Source organism: Gordionus sp. m RMFG-2023, chromosome 1, assembly GCF_954871325.1.
Source record: "Gordionus sp. m RMFG-2023 chromosome 1, tfGorSpeb1-WG-v2, whole genome shotgun sequence".
NCBI lineage: Eukaryota > Metazoa > Nematomorpha > Gordioida > Chordodea > Parachordodidae > Gordionus > Gordionus sp. m RMFG-2023.
The window spans coordinates 79,882,165-79,900,370 of NC_088775.1; the positions used below are offsets into that span (position 1 = coordinate 79,882,165).

An 18,206-nucleotide genomic window follows, 5' to 3' on the forward strand; every position below is an offset into this window, starting at 1 on the left:
TTTTAAAATCATAAGCATAACCAGGCCCAAATGTTTTAATTGTCATGGCTGACACCAGGTTTCAGTGACAAAATTTTTATGGCCAGGGTATACTTTCAAACAAATGGACAAATTTAGGTGGCAATAAATATTCTGCTGAAATATCCTTTGGCATGGGTCAACCCCTGACTTGAGATTGCTCATGTAGACATACTCACTCCATCAAATAATAAAAATCATTCCACAGAAATTAATAAAATATAATTTTTTTTCAAATAACTTTGTTTCATTGGTTTGTATCACTCTGAGCAAATTTGGGGAGTGGGTCCTTAATAAAAAAATTTCACAATACTGGGTTAGGTGATTGCAAGAAGTATGCCTTAATATTATTTCTGTGCAGCCCTTTAGATGATTTTCTGATATACATTATTTAGTGTTGAAGTAATTACACTATATATTTTTTTATTTTTAAATTTAATAAATAAAACACTGTTTAAAAAAAGTTAAACAAGATATATTATTTTTCTCTAAAGAGTTAATATTTTTGAGATAATGTATACATAGATATAAAAATTGCCCAAAATGCTTTAATATAATAGTTTACTAGAATTTTAATATTTTATAAAGTAGTTTTAATAATATATAAATTAAAATCCATTGCATTAATTAGATTAAAATAATGCACATTATTAAATTAGATTCATTATAAATATACCTATGAAAATAGATATTTTTACAATTTAATCAAATGATTCTGCAATTTCAATATCATCTTCCAATGCTGCTAATATTTTTATTTCATCTTTAATTTTGATTTTTTCCTTCAAAGATGCCATTTTTGTATTAATATATTTCATGTCATTCTGAATAACATTTAATTTATCATAATAGTATTTCAGGGTATCCATCTTTAAAAAATATGGATTTAGAAAAATTCAATATAATTTACCATAACTGATATTTCAGGCAAAGTTTCTATTGAAATTTGTGAAAGTAAATTACATTCCTCATCAATATCTGTTTTAATGGTATCTTGTAATGATCTAAAAACTGAATTGATATCGATAATATATATAATTACTAACGTAATTATTTTAGTTTTACAACTAATTTGAACTATATCTTGTAAAAGTGATTTTTTGAATAAGCTTTCAGTGCCTGTAAAATTTGTATTAGGATCCATATGTCATGCTTAAACTAATTATTTATTCGAAAAAAGTGATTGACACTATTTATTAATGATGATAGTTGTATTTATAAATTTTTAATATTTTTCAATTTCCTAGAAATGGTGGGAATATCATCAGAAGCTAAAATAGATATATACTAAAATGTAAAAAAGTATAAGCATTTTTATATAGATGAATAACTTTATTTTGCATTATTAGTAGATTTGGTTGGGTTTCACGTCATATAACCCAGTATAATTTAATTTGTTTTGATATGAGTTGATTAAGAATTGGGTGATATTTATTTTTTGATATTAGCCTAGCCTTCAGTTGGAGTGTGTATCCTGAGGTAGGGAAATAAGAGAAAATTAAATGGAAAGAAAATAGGGAAATTAAAAGGGAAAGGAAGGTGAAGATAAAGAAAAAGGAAATAAAAAAGTGAAGAGGGGAGAGGGAAATGATGAGAAAGGGGAAGATAATAAAAGAAATTAAAAGGGAAAGAAAGGAAAAGAGAATTTTAGTTTTTTTTAAATTTGGATTTTTCCCATATTATTTGAGACTGTTGTTAAAATAATGAATGTTAGTGACATCTTCAGTAGGGATACATATGTTATCGGCATAGCATAGACAGTCTACATTTTGTAGGTTATTGAAACTAGTCTTTGAGACAAAATATATTTTTTTATAAAAAATATTACTGTACATAAGACTAACATTTAACATTAAAAAATCTCAAACTAGGTTCAAGCCCACAATATAAAAATTTCCAAGCATTCAAGATCTTAATAATTTTAAAAAAAATTCTCAAGCCCAGCTCAATTCCTAATAATTTTGAAAACCAAGCCAATATTAATTTTGAGAAATATTTTTTAAGCCCAGTACAACCAATAATAATTTTGAAAAATTTTTCCCAAGCGCGGAGATATTAAATTTATTATTAATGAAGGGAAAATCTCTGATTTACCAATTAGTCTACGACTTATTTCTAGAATACATAAAAAAAAACATGTGAATTCGTAATAAGGGAAACTGGGAAAGCCTGGGAAAACCACTTATTGGAGAATCATGACAAATTTAGGTTTGTTATAATATTATTATAAGAAATAACAAATCTTACCTCGTATTATTGGAGATAACTCCAAAAATTAAATTATGGAGAAAAATATGGATTGAAATTGTGTTCACTGCAACAATTCTAACAACTTATTTTTTATAATGCTTAATGATTGTTTAATTATTTGTTATACATTTTTTATACTTTTTTGTACTATGATCAAGGTTATAATTATATTTTGATTTTATAAATTTATAAAATGCTTTTATAAAAAAATACTACTTAAAAATAAATTAAGACTATTTGTATTTTATTTAGTAAATGTATAAAATATTAATGATAATTTTAATATTTTGTAAATAAAATAAGATATATTTAATGTGTATTACTTTGACATCCAAAACTTGCATAGGTTGTAAAATTTTGTAAAGATAAATTAAAAGAATATTTAAGATTTTACTTTGGCATCCTACAGTTGCTTAGATAACTGAAGTTATATGATCATCTGTTTGTATAGATATTGAAAAAAAAATAAAATAAATAAAATCAACAAATATAAATACGTACCGATGACATGACGTAGCGATGACATGACGTAGCGATGACATGACGTAGCTATGATATGACGTAGCAATGACGTGACGTAGCAATGACATGATGTCACGATGAAGTAGTGAGTACATCGGAAAATTATAATATAGATATTTAAGGTTTTACTTTGGCATCCTACAGTGTCATAGTTAACTGATGTTATAGGCTCATCTGTTAGTATAGATATTGGAAAAAAAATTAATAAATAAATAAATTAACAATTAAATAAATACGTATCGATGACATGTAGCAATGAAATGACCTAGCGAGACGTGACGTAGCGAGACATGACGACGTAGCGATGACATGACGTAGCGATGGCATGACGTAGCGATGACACGACGTAGTGAGGAAGTAGTGAGCATCAGATTATAATATAGATGTATAATCTGAAGCATTTTGATGAAAAAAATATCATATATATGAAAGTAGAGATCTGCAAAGTTAGGCCCGGCCCGACCCGAACAGGCTTCGGGCCTGGCTCGTGCTTAATTTTATTTAAAATAATCGGATTCGGGCTGGGCTAATATTGTTTAAAAAATTTGGGCCGGGTTGGGTCGGACCTTGGAAATTTTTTTAAATATATCTAAATTTATCAATTTTATATTAAATTTTTTATATAAAATAAAAATATTTGATTTTATTTATTTGAGTAATTATAAAAATTAATTTATATATAAATAAATTCGTGCCGGGCCGGCAAAACTTTTTTAAAAAAATTTCGGGCCGGGCCCAGGGTTGCCAGGTCAAAATTTTCAAATTGCGGGAGAAATTTGGTATTATGTAGGAGAAATATAAAAATTGCGGTAGAAATATAAAAATTGTTAAAAAAAAAATTTTGCAGGATTTTGAATTGACTTAATTATCCTCCTATTATTTTTTATTTAGTTTATATAAATACAATGTCCAAAATAAAATAACATCTTGATTTAAATAAATATATTAATTTATAAAAAAAAACCAACGATCTTTTTTAAATATAAAAGAATGTAAACAAGATAAAATTTTATAAAAAAAACGATTATAATTTTACAATTAAAAATATATTTTATGCGAATGTCCCGCAAAACGACCGCAATTGGAAATCTACCGTGTGTGAGTGTATATAATTATGGGGATAGGCGCTTAATTATCATGTATCACGTTTAAATACATAATAAGAAATAATACAGATGAAACTATAGGGCTATTGTAATCACTAATCTTGTAGTAAAACATTCACAGAGATACTTATCGTCACAATGTTGTTAGAATCTTTCCCCATAATATTTAACGACTCTAATATAAATGAAAATTATACTTGTAGAACAAAAATGAGCAAGGCTATCATTAATGTTTTAGGACCTAAATCTATAAGGTCAATTAATGACGATTAAAAAAATGGGCACACATATGCAATTCTAACAGATGCATCTAATTAGCTCAGCTATTTCATCAAAATTAAGGTCGTTTCAATAAAACTATTAAATTTTTTCCCCTCAAATAGTGAAAAATCAAAAGACATAGCTAACCATATAATGGTGAATATAGCAGATTCGAGATTATTAATAAATTGCATGTCAGCTTTCTGATCTAAAAATACCTCAGTGAATTTGATAAAAACAGTGTGTATTTACAGAATTGAGTCAGCAATATGTTGGTTGCGATATGTTCCTAATGCCCGCCACCGATAGAATTTAAAATTTTTTAAAATTTAAAAAAATATTTATTAAATAAAGATTATAAAAGTTGTCCTAATATTTTAAAATTTTTTTACAATAATGAATGGCAGAGGTATATTTAGGAATGACTTCACATGTAGGAAATCTACTACATACTGTCAATGTGTAGTTGCAATCGGAAGAATCTTAACAAAGATTCACAAAATTATGCTGCAGATGTGTTCATCTTTACAGTTAAAAATTGACAATAAATTTTATGGCGCCATTACTAAAACTTAATTATATTTTATTTGAGATTTAAATAATAGAACTAAATGTTTACCGTCGTTATTGAGATATTTATAAAATTCCTGGAATGATATATTATATATTTGTGTAACCATTAGCTCGGCCTCTAATGTTGTTAAAGCAATCCGATTTCTCTCCTTTTTCCCGGCAGTCCTCATCAGGCTAAAAAGCGCTCGGATGAGGCATTAGAATGAGGTAAGGAGAAGACATACTCGCATATTTTTCCAAGCATAGGGATTTATCGTTATAACGAAAAAATTCTACCCATTTCTCCTCTACTTTTAGATCACCTAGCTTTAAGTATTCTGGCTAATCACAAAAAATAGTGAGAATTACAATCTCCTCAAACAAGAAATCAATGTCTTTCGGTATTTTTAATATATTTATTAAATTATAAAAACCATCAATTGATGGTTTCTGTTCCAAGGTCATAATATATATACATTTGTAAATAGAGTTATTAAAATCAAATTTTGATTGTAAATATTCAAAAATTGTCTTAATGAAAATATCTGCTTCATTTAAAAATGTATTAATTAGAATATTATTTGAACATATTAATATAAATTTATTATCAATTTTTAACTGTAAAGATGAACAAAACTGTAGCATGACTTTGTGAGTATTTTTTATAAAGAATATTCTGATTGCAACTGAATATTAACTGCATGAAGTAGATTTCCTACATGTGAAACGAATCCCAAATATGCTTCTGCCTGTTCATACAAAAAATTTTTCAAAATTTTAGGACAGCTTTTAAAATCTTTATTTAAGAAGTATTTATTTAAGGGTTTGTAAAATTTTAAAATTCTATCGATGGCAGGTATTAATGACAACCACTTAATAAGTATATATCTCAACAACTCACACCATTCCAAGTCAGACCACTTCACCAACTCTTTTAATTCATTAAATTTTTTAGTTGATGACTAAATTTGTTAAAACATTTCATCACAATTATTTAGACATCCACAGATAGTAAATTTATTGCCTTCTTGCAAGAATTATGTAGTATATGGCATATACAGCCAATTGGTAATAATTCATTATTGTGCTGCCTTAATTCGGTAACTTTGGTTTTTGCCAAAATTTACAGAGGCATTATCAGCGCAGAAAGCTGGCATGCAAATCATTGATAACATTGAATCAGCTATATTTACCATTATGTGTCTAGCTACATCGTTGAAATTTTTACTATCCGAGGAAAAATATTTAACAGTTTTATTGAAATGTTCTTATTCTTGTTGAAATAGCAAAGGATCGAGGGAAATGTTTTAATATTTTCCTTATTAGATGCATCTGTTAGAATTGCATATGGATGCCCATCTTTCAAATCGTCTAGAATTGACCTATAGGATTTAGGAACTAAAACACTTGCGATAGCCTTGCTTATTTTTGTTCTGCCACATAAGGTTTGCACTTATATTGGAGTCGTTAAATATCATGAGAAAAAGATTCGACCCACATTGTGATGATATAGCTCTGTGAATTTTGAACTACATGATAGATGTATACGATTTCCGCAAATGTAGTTGCATCTGTAATATTTATTATTTGATAATATTTTTATATTGCAATCGATGTTGATATACTCCCTTGTACTGACTTATATGAATGAAATGATGTTTATTTATTATTGGATAAAAATAAAGCAGGATAAAAAGAAATTTACAAAATAGACATGTTTTTCGAATAAATATTTAAAATTATTTTAAAAATATAAAAATAATCAATTAATGTCTCTCAAAATTATTATTTATATATTAAAAATGTTAAAATACTAAAAAAAAAATTGCGGGAGAAATTAAAAAATTGCGGTCGATTTTTGCGGAAGATTTCCAATTTCGGTAGTTTTGAGGGAGAAAGATGTCTGCGTGTAAACGAAAAATTGCGAGAGTCTCCCGCTGATGGGGGAAGACACGGCAACCCTGGCTGGGCCGGGCTTAAAAATTATCCCCGATGCAGATCACTAAGTCTTTGTAGAAAGTTAGTGACTTGTAAGATGAATTGTCTTCATTTGCCCATAATTTACAAAGGTTTAATGTCGGGTTTAGAGATCAGCAATGTTATTTAAATATAAAAGATATTTTATTTCATCATTTTATTTTAGATTAAAACAATGAAAGTTTAGAAAAACCTGCCAATATTGATTGAACTACTCATTAAATCTGAAGTAATTCCGTTTACGCTAAGACTTCATAAAGATTTTTAAAATATTAATCTCGCGACCCTTCTTTGTTTATTATTTATATTTGTTCTTGCCTCTTTTGAATGTGGTGAAGTATATAAAAGATATAAAAAAATTAACAACTGGGATCATTTTCCAAGCTGATGTAATATCTCAATATTTGTTTTAAAGACAAAATTAGATCTCCCACATTAATTCAAAATTTTTCCCAAGAACATATTTAATCCATTAAATTTTCGCAAATTCTTAATCAAAGATTTAGCTACATATCGTGTAATTAGGTAATTACTATATTTTTTTAGCCGTTTATAAAATTTAACTAAACGGAGTTTTTAGCCGTTATAAAAATCGTCTAAACCGAGTTTTTAGCCAGTAATTCTTAAAAATATAGTACCTCAAATTTGAAAGATAATATAAATACGCCTTAATGTTAATAGATTTTCTCTTGATTTTAGATTGAGTCGAATTCACCGGCATTTTGCTACTACCCAAATATAACTTATCAGATATCAAACTATTTATTATTAATTATATACCTTAGCTCATTTAATGTCCAGAATAAAACTCTCTTCACCATATAACCGTCTAAGAGCTATTTTATGTATCCACATTTCATATTTTTTTCCTGGTCGTCTTCAAAAATTGACATTTTCTGGTGGTTTCGTGAGAAAAAAAGCCATTTTAATTTTATGGCCAGTCGGCCCCTGATACTTTTATATATGCAATTAATATTTGGTATATAAATTATTTTATATATTTGCATGGTTTTTATTTTATAATATTTATGAATGTAATAATAGATATTTCTTTCAAATTTATTACTATATTGATGTTATTTGTATTTTCCTATTATATATATATATTTATTTATTTTATTTTTTTTAAATTTATTAAAACTTTATTAAATTATGTATAATCAAAGTTAATTTTATTTTGATAATATTGATATTGGTATAATTTTTTAAAAAAATGATAAAACACTAAAATATTAAAACCACTATATAAAAATTTGTAAAAAATATATTAATAGTATCGAAGGCTCTAAAAAGAGCTTAATTTAATAATGAAAATGTACCTAAAAAGCAAGTAGTATAGATGTTGTTTAGAAGGAATTTTATATGAAAGGGGTGAAATAAGTTTATTATTTTTGAAAAGGCCAATTTTTTTATGAAAAATATTTAATTATATTTTAACTATAGTGTTTTCTAAGTTTAATTATTTTTCGAAAAATTTAAAAAATTAAATCATTCTTTCTCCTATTCCATTTGTTTCATTTTAATATTTAAATATATTGGTAACAAACATATTTAGCTAGTTTTTTAATCTGAAATTAGTGCTAACTCAAATTATTATATTTTTGCTTCCAGAAATGCATTAAGGTTAACGAGAATTCTAAGAATTTCAAATCGATATTTCTGACGATTTCGAAAAAATATCAAAATAGAAAAATTCGTATAAAAAACTAATTCCCATAATACCTTCTATTGTTGGCAAATATAGTGCCATGTAATAAAGATATATGTAAATAATTAAATTGGTCATAATCAATGCCTAAGTTGTATGGTCACAAATTAAATAAAAGATTTAATATATAAAAGTTATTTAATAATAAATTTGCATAATCTTAATTTTATCCATGATTAGCCTTTTATATTTATTGTCCTTAACTAACGTAAAGATTTTTCTTATGAAAATTTTAATTAATTTTTTAAATTTTTTTTAATAAAGGGAAAAATTATATATATATTTAAGAAAGTAAATAAAAATTGAGATATAAAAAAATTATAAATACCAATTGAAAAGGAACCGCGATAAAATTGAATAAAAATTGAAATATAAAAACAAATTAAAAATTAATTATCAAATATATTTAATCACAAATCATAACAAACCATGAGAGCCTGGAAAGGGTAATTTAATGCATGTTAATAGTTAATAATTGCTTAAGGGTTAATATTAATTTTGCTTATCGGGTTAGTTTATACTATACGGAGGAAAAATAAATTAAAAATATATTAGAAATGCATGTTAAAAAGTATGTTTAGGCAATAAGCAGGTTTGCCGGCATTGCACCTTTTCCGCCTAAAGACTGACTATATCATGTGGATCAATTCCCACACATTCATATTATGAACTTACCTACATTTCTTTTTTAAGGTAGGTTAAAATAAATTGATATAAAAGTTATTTTTTTTACATGATATATGTTCCAATTGTTTTAAAATTAATAAGTATATTAATGATATTTTCAAAATTGTTTTTTTCTAATAATAACTTATAATATTTTAAAATTCTCAAATTATTTAAAAATTCAATTTTTAAATATAGGTATCACAATCAAATTAATTTATGAATATAAATAACATGATAACTTATGACTGTCTTTATGATGTCTGATATTAATGATAATTGTAAATATGAAGAATATTCAAAAGATTCTAATATTGCAAATGAGTGTTTGGATAAGACTAAAAATTCAAACAATGTCTCAAAGGATACTTTTATTCAAAATCATTTTAATATTTCTGATAACTCACCAACTAAAAATTTGACATTCCAGTCTAACTATAAAAATTTCTTAGATTATTCTAATAATGATGAAGGATCAGAAAATGAAGATGATTTTGAAGAATTTCAATTTGCTACTTTTGATAATTCAATAATAATTAAAAATGATAATGATTTGGATAATAAGCAAAAAAATCCTGGAAGTATTATATCAAATGTATTATATGAATCGAATATTTGTTTTGCTGGGGTTGAATCTAATAATTCAAAATTAGAATCTTATAAAAATGAAGATGCTAATCCTTGTGCTGTGATATCACAGGATTATTTGGAAGATAATGTAAATTAAATATATAATTATTTTTAATATTTAGGTCATCATATAACTTTAAATATATAATCTTTTTTTAATGCCTAATGGTTTAAAATTGGTCAATTTTATTATTCAATAACATAACACCACACACATATATATATATGTATACTATAATTTTTAAATTAGGCAAATCTTAAAATAATATAATTTTAAATCCATTATGAACTAGATAAGCTGATTCCAAAATATTTATTACATCGATAGTTAGTTCTAATATTAACCAATTTTAAATAATAAATTTATTATTATTTTTTAAATATATTTTTTTATTTAAATTAATTCATTCACATTTTCTATTCTTATTTTTAAGACTGAGTCTAATTTTATATGTGGTTTTTACTATATTTTCTGGTCTCTTCCTCTGCTCTCTTTTTTAATTATTTTTTAAATTCTCAATAAAATTGGGGGAGTCATGGTGGGAGCTTGAGTCTTGAATGAAGAGCTCTCAGTTGGTTTAGATTACTTTCCTAATTTTGATATGGATAATATGAGGTATTTTAAAATAATGTAGCTTTAAATTTATTGATCTTTGTTAATGTAACCTTTAAAAGACTTTGGGAATTTATTTATTTTGCTTGATTGCACTTAGACTAGGCATTTAATTAACAGATATGCACTTGGGTTCTATATTTAGCAAGGTTAGATAAATATTCATCTATGTGGTATAAAACAATTTTTTTATTTTAAAATAAATCAAAAAATAGTTTGATATTGATAAAATAATTCAAGCAACATTTCCTAAACAACTTTTCAACAAAACTGATAGTATATGTCCTTCTAATGATTTGGTACTGGAAGACTTACTTAACGACATAAATATCAATCTCCCGTCTTCTATTAAAGAGTGAGATTTTTCACATATTTATAAGATATTATGTTATGTAATAAAAGGAGGGTGTATAAGTTATTTTTTTACGATCTTATGTTCATTCAAAAGTTCACTACACTTGAGTCAACGCATCAATAAAATCATAAATTCAAACGCCCTAACCGATAAATCTAATTGTTCAGAACCGAATTCCTTATACCTGGATTTTACTCGACCGTGGTCACAGTGGACAATTGCAAAATGTCTCTTCAAGTCATTGCAACTCGAAAAAGTACTTTAATTTAGAAATTTAATAATTTTTATAATACAATTAGTTCGAATCATTTAAACGTTAATCAGAGATCAACCAATATTTGAAATTTTATTTTACTATTAGGATGCTGTCTTTCCATATTAAATTCAAATTAAAAAAAATTTGAGATTAGCCTAGTAACGTAATCTAATAAACACGATATTCGAATAATTCAGTGAAACTGGGAACATCAGTTTACAGAGAAGATACCTCTGCTTTATTATAAAAGAAACAAACCAAACCTCAACCAGTATTAACCTCAATTATTACAAAACCTAAACCGTTTAAAAATGTTTCCAAACCCTCTAAAAAGGTCTTTATATCCGGTTTGAACCTTTTAATATTTTCTTTTTAAAGATTAGATCTTTTTATATATTTGATAGTACCCAAGTAAGCAAATAGAAGTGTTTACAGCCTTAAAATTTGTTCTTCATCTTAGATATAATTTGACAAAAAAGAATCTTGAAAATATTTTAATTGTATACCACTATGTTTTTTGAGAATATCGATAAAAATTATGCTTTTCTTTTACATAATTCTAATACACATATATAGGAAAGTTTGTACTGGGGTTTAAGGGATTATTTTTCAGGAACCTAACCATGATTCGTTATTCTTATCTAAGCCTGAACTCATATTTGCTACTGTTTAAATCTGACCTATATAAACCTTCAAAGTTTTGGGGGTTATCATCTAAAAAAAGTGATTTGCCTGGACTAAAAATGAATTCTGGCTCCAGTGCCTAATAATGGAACTTATTCCTAAATTTGTCACGGTTTTGGTTCCAAACTAATCTTAATACATTTTTACTTTAAAAATTTTTTATTAATGGAAGATTGATTTACCAAATCGTAAGGATCAAGTGCAATCAATCGAACCTCTCTCGCAATCAAATCCCATATTCAAGAATAATTACAAACCAAAAAATGTTGACAGTAACAACGTAATTATTTCATTATATTTTCCCGTTTATTTAAAAAAACCTATTATTTTATATACCATTAGGTTTCTCATTCCCATTCTCAAAATAATGTCGGAACGCGTTTTAATGAAAGTAATATATGTTAATTAAAAAAATATCGGCATCTTAAGATTATATCTTCAAACCGTCTCAGGAGCCCTGCCACGATCGAGCCCGACTTTAAAAAATTCCACTGTTTGAGCCCAACTCGAGCACAATTTTTTATTCCAACCCGACCCAATTAAAATTATTTTAGAATTTGGATCCATTCTATAAACAATTATAAAGATATAAAAAATCTGTGGCTATTTAATTGAATAGATCATAGATAAAACAAGTAACAACATAACTATTTTAATATTCTAAATTTTATTCTTGATTAAAAGTAGAATATATGATATTTTAAACTGAATAGAATACGATATAAATAATAGTTTTAAAAATGTAAATGTAGGAAATCGTTTATTTGGACGTAAATGAATAACATGTATATGATTAAAAATAGCATTCTGACTGGCATTTCACTTAAACAAGATTCTAATATTCAATTCTCGGAGCCTGACCCGAGCCCGAGTAATAAATAGGCATCTCAAAATATTAAATTTTAAGGTTTACGTTTTAATTTAAACATTCTTTCTCCCCTACTTATGACGTCCTGACGTGAAATATTTTAAACCCATGAAAAATGGGGAATCAACAAGTTTCTTAATTTCTAAATAATTTTCATTTAATATAAATAATAAATACTACAATAAATTTTTATATATATCAGTTGATGCGAAAGCGAAAAATTCTACCATCGTGTCTAATTTCATCAAAGCCTTGCCAGATCTTTCCTTCATAAGATCTATGGAACCATTTACAAAAAATTCTAAAGCAACGTGATTACCTCGTCAATTTTTTTTAAAAACGTTACATAGTCATCCTCCAGGGCATTTATTTAGTGATATGCATTGAAAGAAAAAAAAATATCCTAATTGACTCCATTAAATATAAAATTAAAAGTATATTAGACACTTTATATATATATATATAATTGTATTCGATAAAGAAAAATAATTTTTTTTAAAATTACGATATAATATATAATTATAATACAAAATATTTAATTAAAAAAACATTCTGTACAAAAATATCATATTGTAATTAAACTATTTATCAAATAATTAAGGTAAAACGGTTTTATTTTGAGGTTGTAGCAAGCTTATAATATTCTGCAATGGCGTTGGTAGCGTACTAATCTCGGTGGTTTTAATTAATTTTTCATCTTCAATCTAAATATAAGGTAATATATTATATAATATAAATAGAGGTATTGTTATCCATACCTTGGGTTTATTCTGAGTTTCTAATTCCTTTTCTTCAATAGTTTTTAAGCTAATGGCAACTTTGAATAGTAGTTCATCAAAATTGGGAACGCCATTATCTTCCAGAGTTTCTTATTATAATATTATTGATAAATATTATTAACAAATTGACAAAATTATTGACCCTTAAAATGTTTAAATGTTATATACATAAAAAGTTTATTAATATTTATTTTTTACTCGTGACCACATTTTTAGGCACATCAGCAACTTTTTCTTGAGTTTTTTTCGTATTTCTTAATTTGATTAAAAGAAATATATATTATTAGATTTGGATATAATCCGTCGATTTTTATAAAACTATGGCTTACCAATTTCTCCTTAGCATAACTATCAAATAGATGTCATAAAATTAAAAATTAGTTCTAACTAGTAAATTTTTTTAGGACTTAATATATTCAAATTATATAATAGTTCCGTTATCGCTAGCTGGTAAATATAATAAATGCTGCACTTTAATCAATATCTTACCTTTGCAAACAAGTCATTTTCCCCAAAACGATATAATATTAGGTGGCATTAAATCGTTGATAAAAATACTTATTTTAAAAATGCAAAGCAATAATATACGGTGATTGGAAGCATATAGGGATGCATTTTTTATCATATCCGGTTGGGTTTTTTTAAAATAACCCGATATTGACCGGTTCTTATATATTAAAGTATTTTTAAAAAAATTAAGATTTACCCAAAAAAAATTTAACATTGTGAAGAAAAAAATAGTTAAAACACAAAAAAATCATTCTAAGATAAATAAAATATTGAATACTCTCAATTAATTATATTTATTCTAATGTTGAGGATATACCAATAAATTTGAATATATTTTTATTGAATTAAATTTACATTCGTGTAAGAGATTTATTAAATATTCCTTATAATATCCAATCCAATACCAGACCCAGCCCCGATAAATAAGGTGTATTGTTATTTCTTGCTTTGAAAAAATTAATTAGTTATAAAAATAGGCATGATTTATTATAATCTAGGTATTGATATTGGTATGGCTAATTTCGTTATTGTGCATTAAGGCTAAAATAGCCATATCATTTCTACAACACAATTTATTTTTAAAACTAATGAATAGATTATGTATGCGATATACTTATTTTAAACCAATAAATACTTTATTATGATTATTTTAAGATATAATTGTGAACAATAAATTTCAAATAAAATAAATGTCTAAAATTAAATTAGACTAATTTTTGATAGAGGAAATTAAGCCATCGACATTCAAAAAATATTATTGGCATTGATTTATAGACCAACTTTGATTCTAATGGTTGTTCCTTAACAAGTTGTTGATCTTCGCGCTTCTTAGGCGGCAGTGTTTTTTTTGCCCGGATGTCGGAAGGTTTTATTCTATCTAAATAGCGATAATCAACGTCTCCGTGTGGTAAGTCTTCTAAAAAATGGAATACTTCTTTGAGAGATGAATTGTCCACCATCAATTCCACTTTATCTATTTTCCCTGTTATATAGCCTGATTCACAGGGGGTCTGAGCAGGCTTACAGCCATGCTTTTTGGAAGATATATGAGAAGTTGGTAAATTAGGCATTGGTGGAGGTAAAGCTATATTTTGTAGTGAATCTTAGTAAAATGAATTATATAGAAAGTTTTTATTAGCCATATATTATAATTAGTAGTTTATAAAGTATAAAAATGGAAGTTTAATTTTATAGAAATTTATACACTAAAAAGCTACAATTTATTATTAGATTAATTAAATATTAACCCATTTTTACAGAGCGTTCCGATATGTGGAACGACTTCTTTTCTTCAAGATCTGAAAAATTTATTAATTTAATTTTTAATTTTCCCTTGCTGCTATTTTTATTTTTACTAAAATATCTTTTATAGTAGCCATTAATAGATATGAGAGACCTGCAGTACAGCTCGGATTTGTTTTTCAAAAAATTTATTAAAAAAAAATAGGCCTGGCCAGTATATTAAAAAGTTAAAATATGACCCGGCCCGTGTACCCAGGTCTCTGATAGATATATTAAGAAGCCTACTGAAAATATTTCTAATTAAATAGAATTTTATGCATAAAAACTAAAAAATTTATATTTTATTTCTGTTCAGAGACCTGCAGGCCAGGTCCTCAATGGGCCAAAAAACGATACGATTTAATTTTTTTAATATATCAATTAATCGATGGGAAAACCTTATAATGGAAGGGTTTAATATTCATTTACTGCTCATACTTTAATGTCTCTTTGAAAAAATTTGCAAAAAAGCCAAAACTATTCAAAAATAAGGAAATTTTATAAATTCTGGGCCGTTAAAAATACATCCTGTATCGAGCATGAAAATATTAAATATTCAAATCCGAGCCTCTAAAATTACCACCTCCGTAGGTCTCTGATTTAGAATATATTAATTGAAATTTATGATTTTTTTAAAAAGTGGGATCATTTTTCTTATTTACAACATATATAATAAATCAAAAATGGGTTAAATTTAATTCATAAATTAAAAAAAAAAGAATTGAAAATTTTTATCCCTAATTTATAAATTTTGTTGTAGCTACCTGAATCTATAGGTTCATAAGCTTTTTCTATTTCGGGAAGAGGATCTACTGTTTGGGTTACTAAAATACCAAGGAGAGTACAAGGATATTCAGCATTACCATCAAATTTTACTTGTAATTTTTTATTAATACATGTTCAAATGGTACGTTATAAATATTGTTGAATTATTTGTTTCAAAGAGATTTAAAAAAAGTGTCCAAAACAGCAGTGTATGATAATCATAAGTAATTCAAAAGCAAACAAGGTTAAAAATATTTATTATAGCGCGATTTAAAGGCATTAAAAAGATTATAATTTTTAAAATTAAGTCATGAAATCAATGAGCCCAACCATTTAAATGATCATTTAATACTGATTTGATATATAATTTTGTAGGATGAAATATTTAAAAAGTTTCTTGTAAATTTATTCGCTATAAATCAGTTTGACTAACCTAATGCCTAGGTAAACTACATGCACGTTAAGTATAAATTGTTATTTATATATTCTACTATGCTCTGTTATAATATAAATTAATAATTTATTTCATTGAATCAAATAATAGTTTAAATCTTTGTGAATTTTTCGCAAAGTGGCAAGTTTAATTAAATTTTTAGGATGATGTAAGAGATATTATGGTTAAGATTAAAAGGGCCGCCAAATATGGGGAATGGTTATATTTAAAAGTGTTAATAAACATTGTCTGACCCCAAAATATGAATTCAAGGTCAAAATGAATAATGTTTTATTTTTCCAAAGCAATAAAAATATTTTTTAATTAAAAATACAAATTTATTACTCCTTTCGATAAGATTCGCGTATCTAAACTGCAGCAAAGGGTGTATAATATCGGTTTCTTTGTTGAAGGGTATCACAAAAAAATCCTTAAGAACCGTTCTAAATCGAGACCAAATTTTGGTGTTGCAAACGGTTAAATTATCGCTACTCAAACTCAAGCAACATTTAGTTTGGTTGAGATTGGTAATCATTTGTCGGAAATGGGAAATGTCAAGGTACTCGTTGGAAGAGATTTGATGGAGTAGGTTTGGTAATGGGTTAATTTGTAAAATGTCCATTTCAATCTAAGAGAGGAAAAGTATTATTATTTTTAAAAAATGTATATAATTTGTTTTTTTAAATTAAAAAAAAATGTTTATGATAATTATCATACAACGCAATAAATCTTTAATTTGCCTGATATGAATTATTCATCAAAATTGAGATAGTACGAATTTGTAGTGTTCTTAAAATAAATTAGATACATTTTTGCAATTCTAATTATTTTTTAAAAAATATAGCTAATAAATATAATTAGAATTTGCTAAAATATATTAAAACACTATAAAATTAAAAATAGAATTTATGAATTTTGTTCCCAAATAGGAACCATAATTATATCAAAAATTTCAAATTTCTATGAAATTTTTTGATGCATGTATAAAAATTCTTTTGCCGAGATTTTTTAAAAACGTATGTAGGTTAATGGCGAAAAATGGTCGTTTGTGGAAGTCACTATTGGAGTAAATAGGAAGTTGTTAAAATTTTTTTGTTTCTAGTGTTTGTGGATTGATATTTATGTTAGAGGGGAATGAAGAGACGCATATGTAGTCCCATATTAGTGATTTTCCGAGGGTCCAAGGAATGGCTATCATACCATCAGTTATCTACTCGGGATAAATTTACTGGCTTAGGTAGTTCGGAATGTGGGCGGCTGTTAAAACTCGATTTATTACATGGTTTATTGCTGTGTGGAGCTGGTGTTGCCCTTGACTTTAAGAATATAAAAATCTTGAAAACTTTATATTTACTCCAATAGTAACTTCCACAAACGACCATTTTTCACCATTATAAGTTTTTAAAAAATCTAAGCACAAAAATCCGACTTTTTACAAACAAAGTCAAAGAATTTTTATATATGCATCAAAAGATTCAGATACAAATTTTGGTATAATTATGGTTCCTTTTTGAGAACACAATTCTGTAATTGTATTTATAATTTTATAGTGTTTAATATTAGTTTTTAAAATATAATGTTTAATATATATCCTTATACGATGATTTCTTAAATCTATTATGTTTCTTTTACATCAAGCGGTAGAACTTTTGTTTAGTTCAGGAAGCTTATTATCGGAGAAAACTAGCATGCTTTTAGACATGAGTTATGAAAATAGTTTACAATTAAAGTCAAATAAAAATTTATTAAGCTTAATTTTCTTGAAAAATAAGTATTACAAGTATTTTTTTGGTGTGATTATTTCTATATTTAAATTGTATTTTGATTAAAATTTATAGCAAAATTTTGCATAGTATTTAAAAAAATTTATTAAAAATGATTAATTATAAATAATTTCTAAAGTATATTGCTATTTAACTAGTTACTTTTAAAATTTAACGGTAATTCATTACTCTAAAAAAAAATAAACTAG

General features: G+C 25.8%; 3 protein-coding genes across 5 annotated transcripts in view; 1 reads left to right on the forward strand and 2 right to left on the reverse strand.

Annotated features, from left to right (window-relative positions):
* Window positions 1–515: 515 nt before the first annotated feature.
* On the reverse strand, window positions 516–1,199 carry LOC135922316 (uncharacterized). Its single transcript, XM_065456705.1, has 3 exons — window positions 1,065–1,199; window positions 929–1,022; window positions 516–887 (listed from the first exon to the last, which is right to left on the reverse strand). The coding sequence occupies exons 1-3, from the start codon at window positions 1,160–1,162 to the stop codon at window positions 720–722; spliced, it is 360 nt and encodes a 119-aa protein (XP_065312777.1). The 5' UTR covers window positions 1,163–1,199; the 3' UTR covers window positions 516–719.
* Window positions 1,200–9,304: 8,105 nt separating this feature from the next.
* Window positions 9,305–12,989, forward strand: LOC135930781 (uncharacterized). Its single transcript, XM_065467569.1, has 6 exons — window positions 9,305–9,778; window positions 10,519–10,658; window positions 10,752–10,914; window positions 11,771–11,878; window positions 11,941–11,989; window positions 12,669–12,989. The coding sequence occupies exons 1-6, from the start codon at window positions 9,305–9,307 to the stop codon at window positions 12,779–12,781; spliced, it is 1,047 nt and encodes a 348-aa protein (XP_065323641.1). The 3' UTR covers window positions 12,782–12,989.
* Window positions 12,867–18,206, reverse strand: part of LOC135931722 (uncharacterized) — a 33,500-nt gene continuing 28,160 nt past the window's right edge. For 2 of the 3 annotated variants that reach the window (XM_065468995.1, XM_065468996.1), the window contains exons 8-13: window positions 16,580–16,862; window positions 15,801–15,911; window positions 14,536–14,857; window positions 13,444–13,499; window positions 13,225–13,334; window positions 12,868–13,170 (exon numbers count right to left, since the gene is read on the reverse strand). In XM_065468995.1, the coding sequence (XP_065325067.1) occupies window positions 13,063–13,170; window positions 13,225–13,334; window positions 13,444–13,499; window positions 14,536–14,857; window positions 15,801–15,911; window positions 16,580–16,862 (990 nt within the window). In that variant the 3' untranslated portion in view covers window positions 12,868–13,062. Of the gene's footprint in view, window positions 13,171–13,224; window positions 13,335–13,443; window positions 13,500–14,535; window positions 14,858–15,800; window positions 15,912–16,579; window positions 16,863–18,206 lie in introns of all 3 variants that reach the window. The other variant, XM_065468997.1, reaches the window with a different exon arrangement.

Coding starts and splice junctions, on each gene's coding strand:
- LOC135930781 (XM_065467569.1), top strand. CDS start 9,305: ATGACTGTCTTTATGATGTCTGATATTAATGATAATTGTAAATATGAA. Junction 9,779..10,518: donor AGGATTATTTGGAAGATAAT/GTAAATTAAATA, acceptor ATCAAAAAATAG/TTTGATATTGATAAAATAAT. Junction 10,659..10,751: donor CTCCCGTCTTCTATTAAAGA/GTGAGATTTTTC, acceptor TTCATTCAAAAG/TTCACTACACTTGAGTCAAC.
- LOC135922316 (XM_065456705.1), bottom strand. CDS start 1,162: ATGGATCCTAATACAAATTTTACAGGCACTGAAAGCTTATTCAAAAAA. Junction 1,023..1,064: donor TGTAAAACTAAAATAATTAC/GTTAGTAATTAT, acceptor TTCAGTTTTTAG/ATCATTACAAGATACCATTA. Junction 888..928: donor TGCCTGAAATATCAGTTATG/GTAAATTATATT, acceptor TATTTTTTAAAG/ATGGATACCCTGAAATACTA.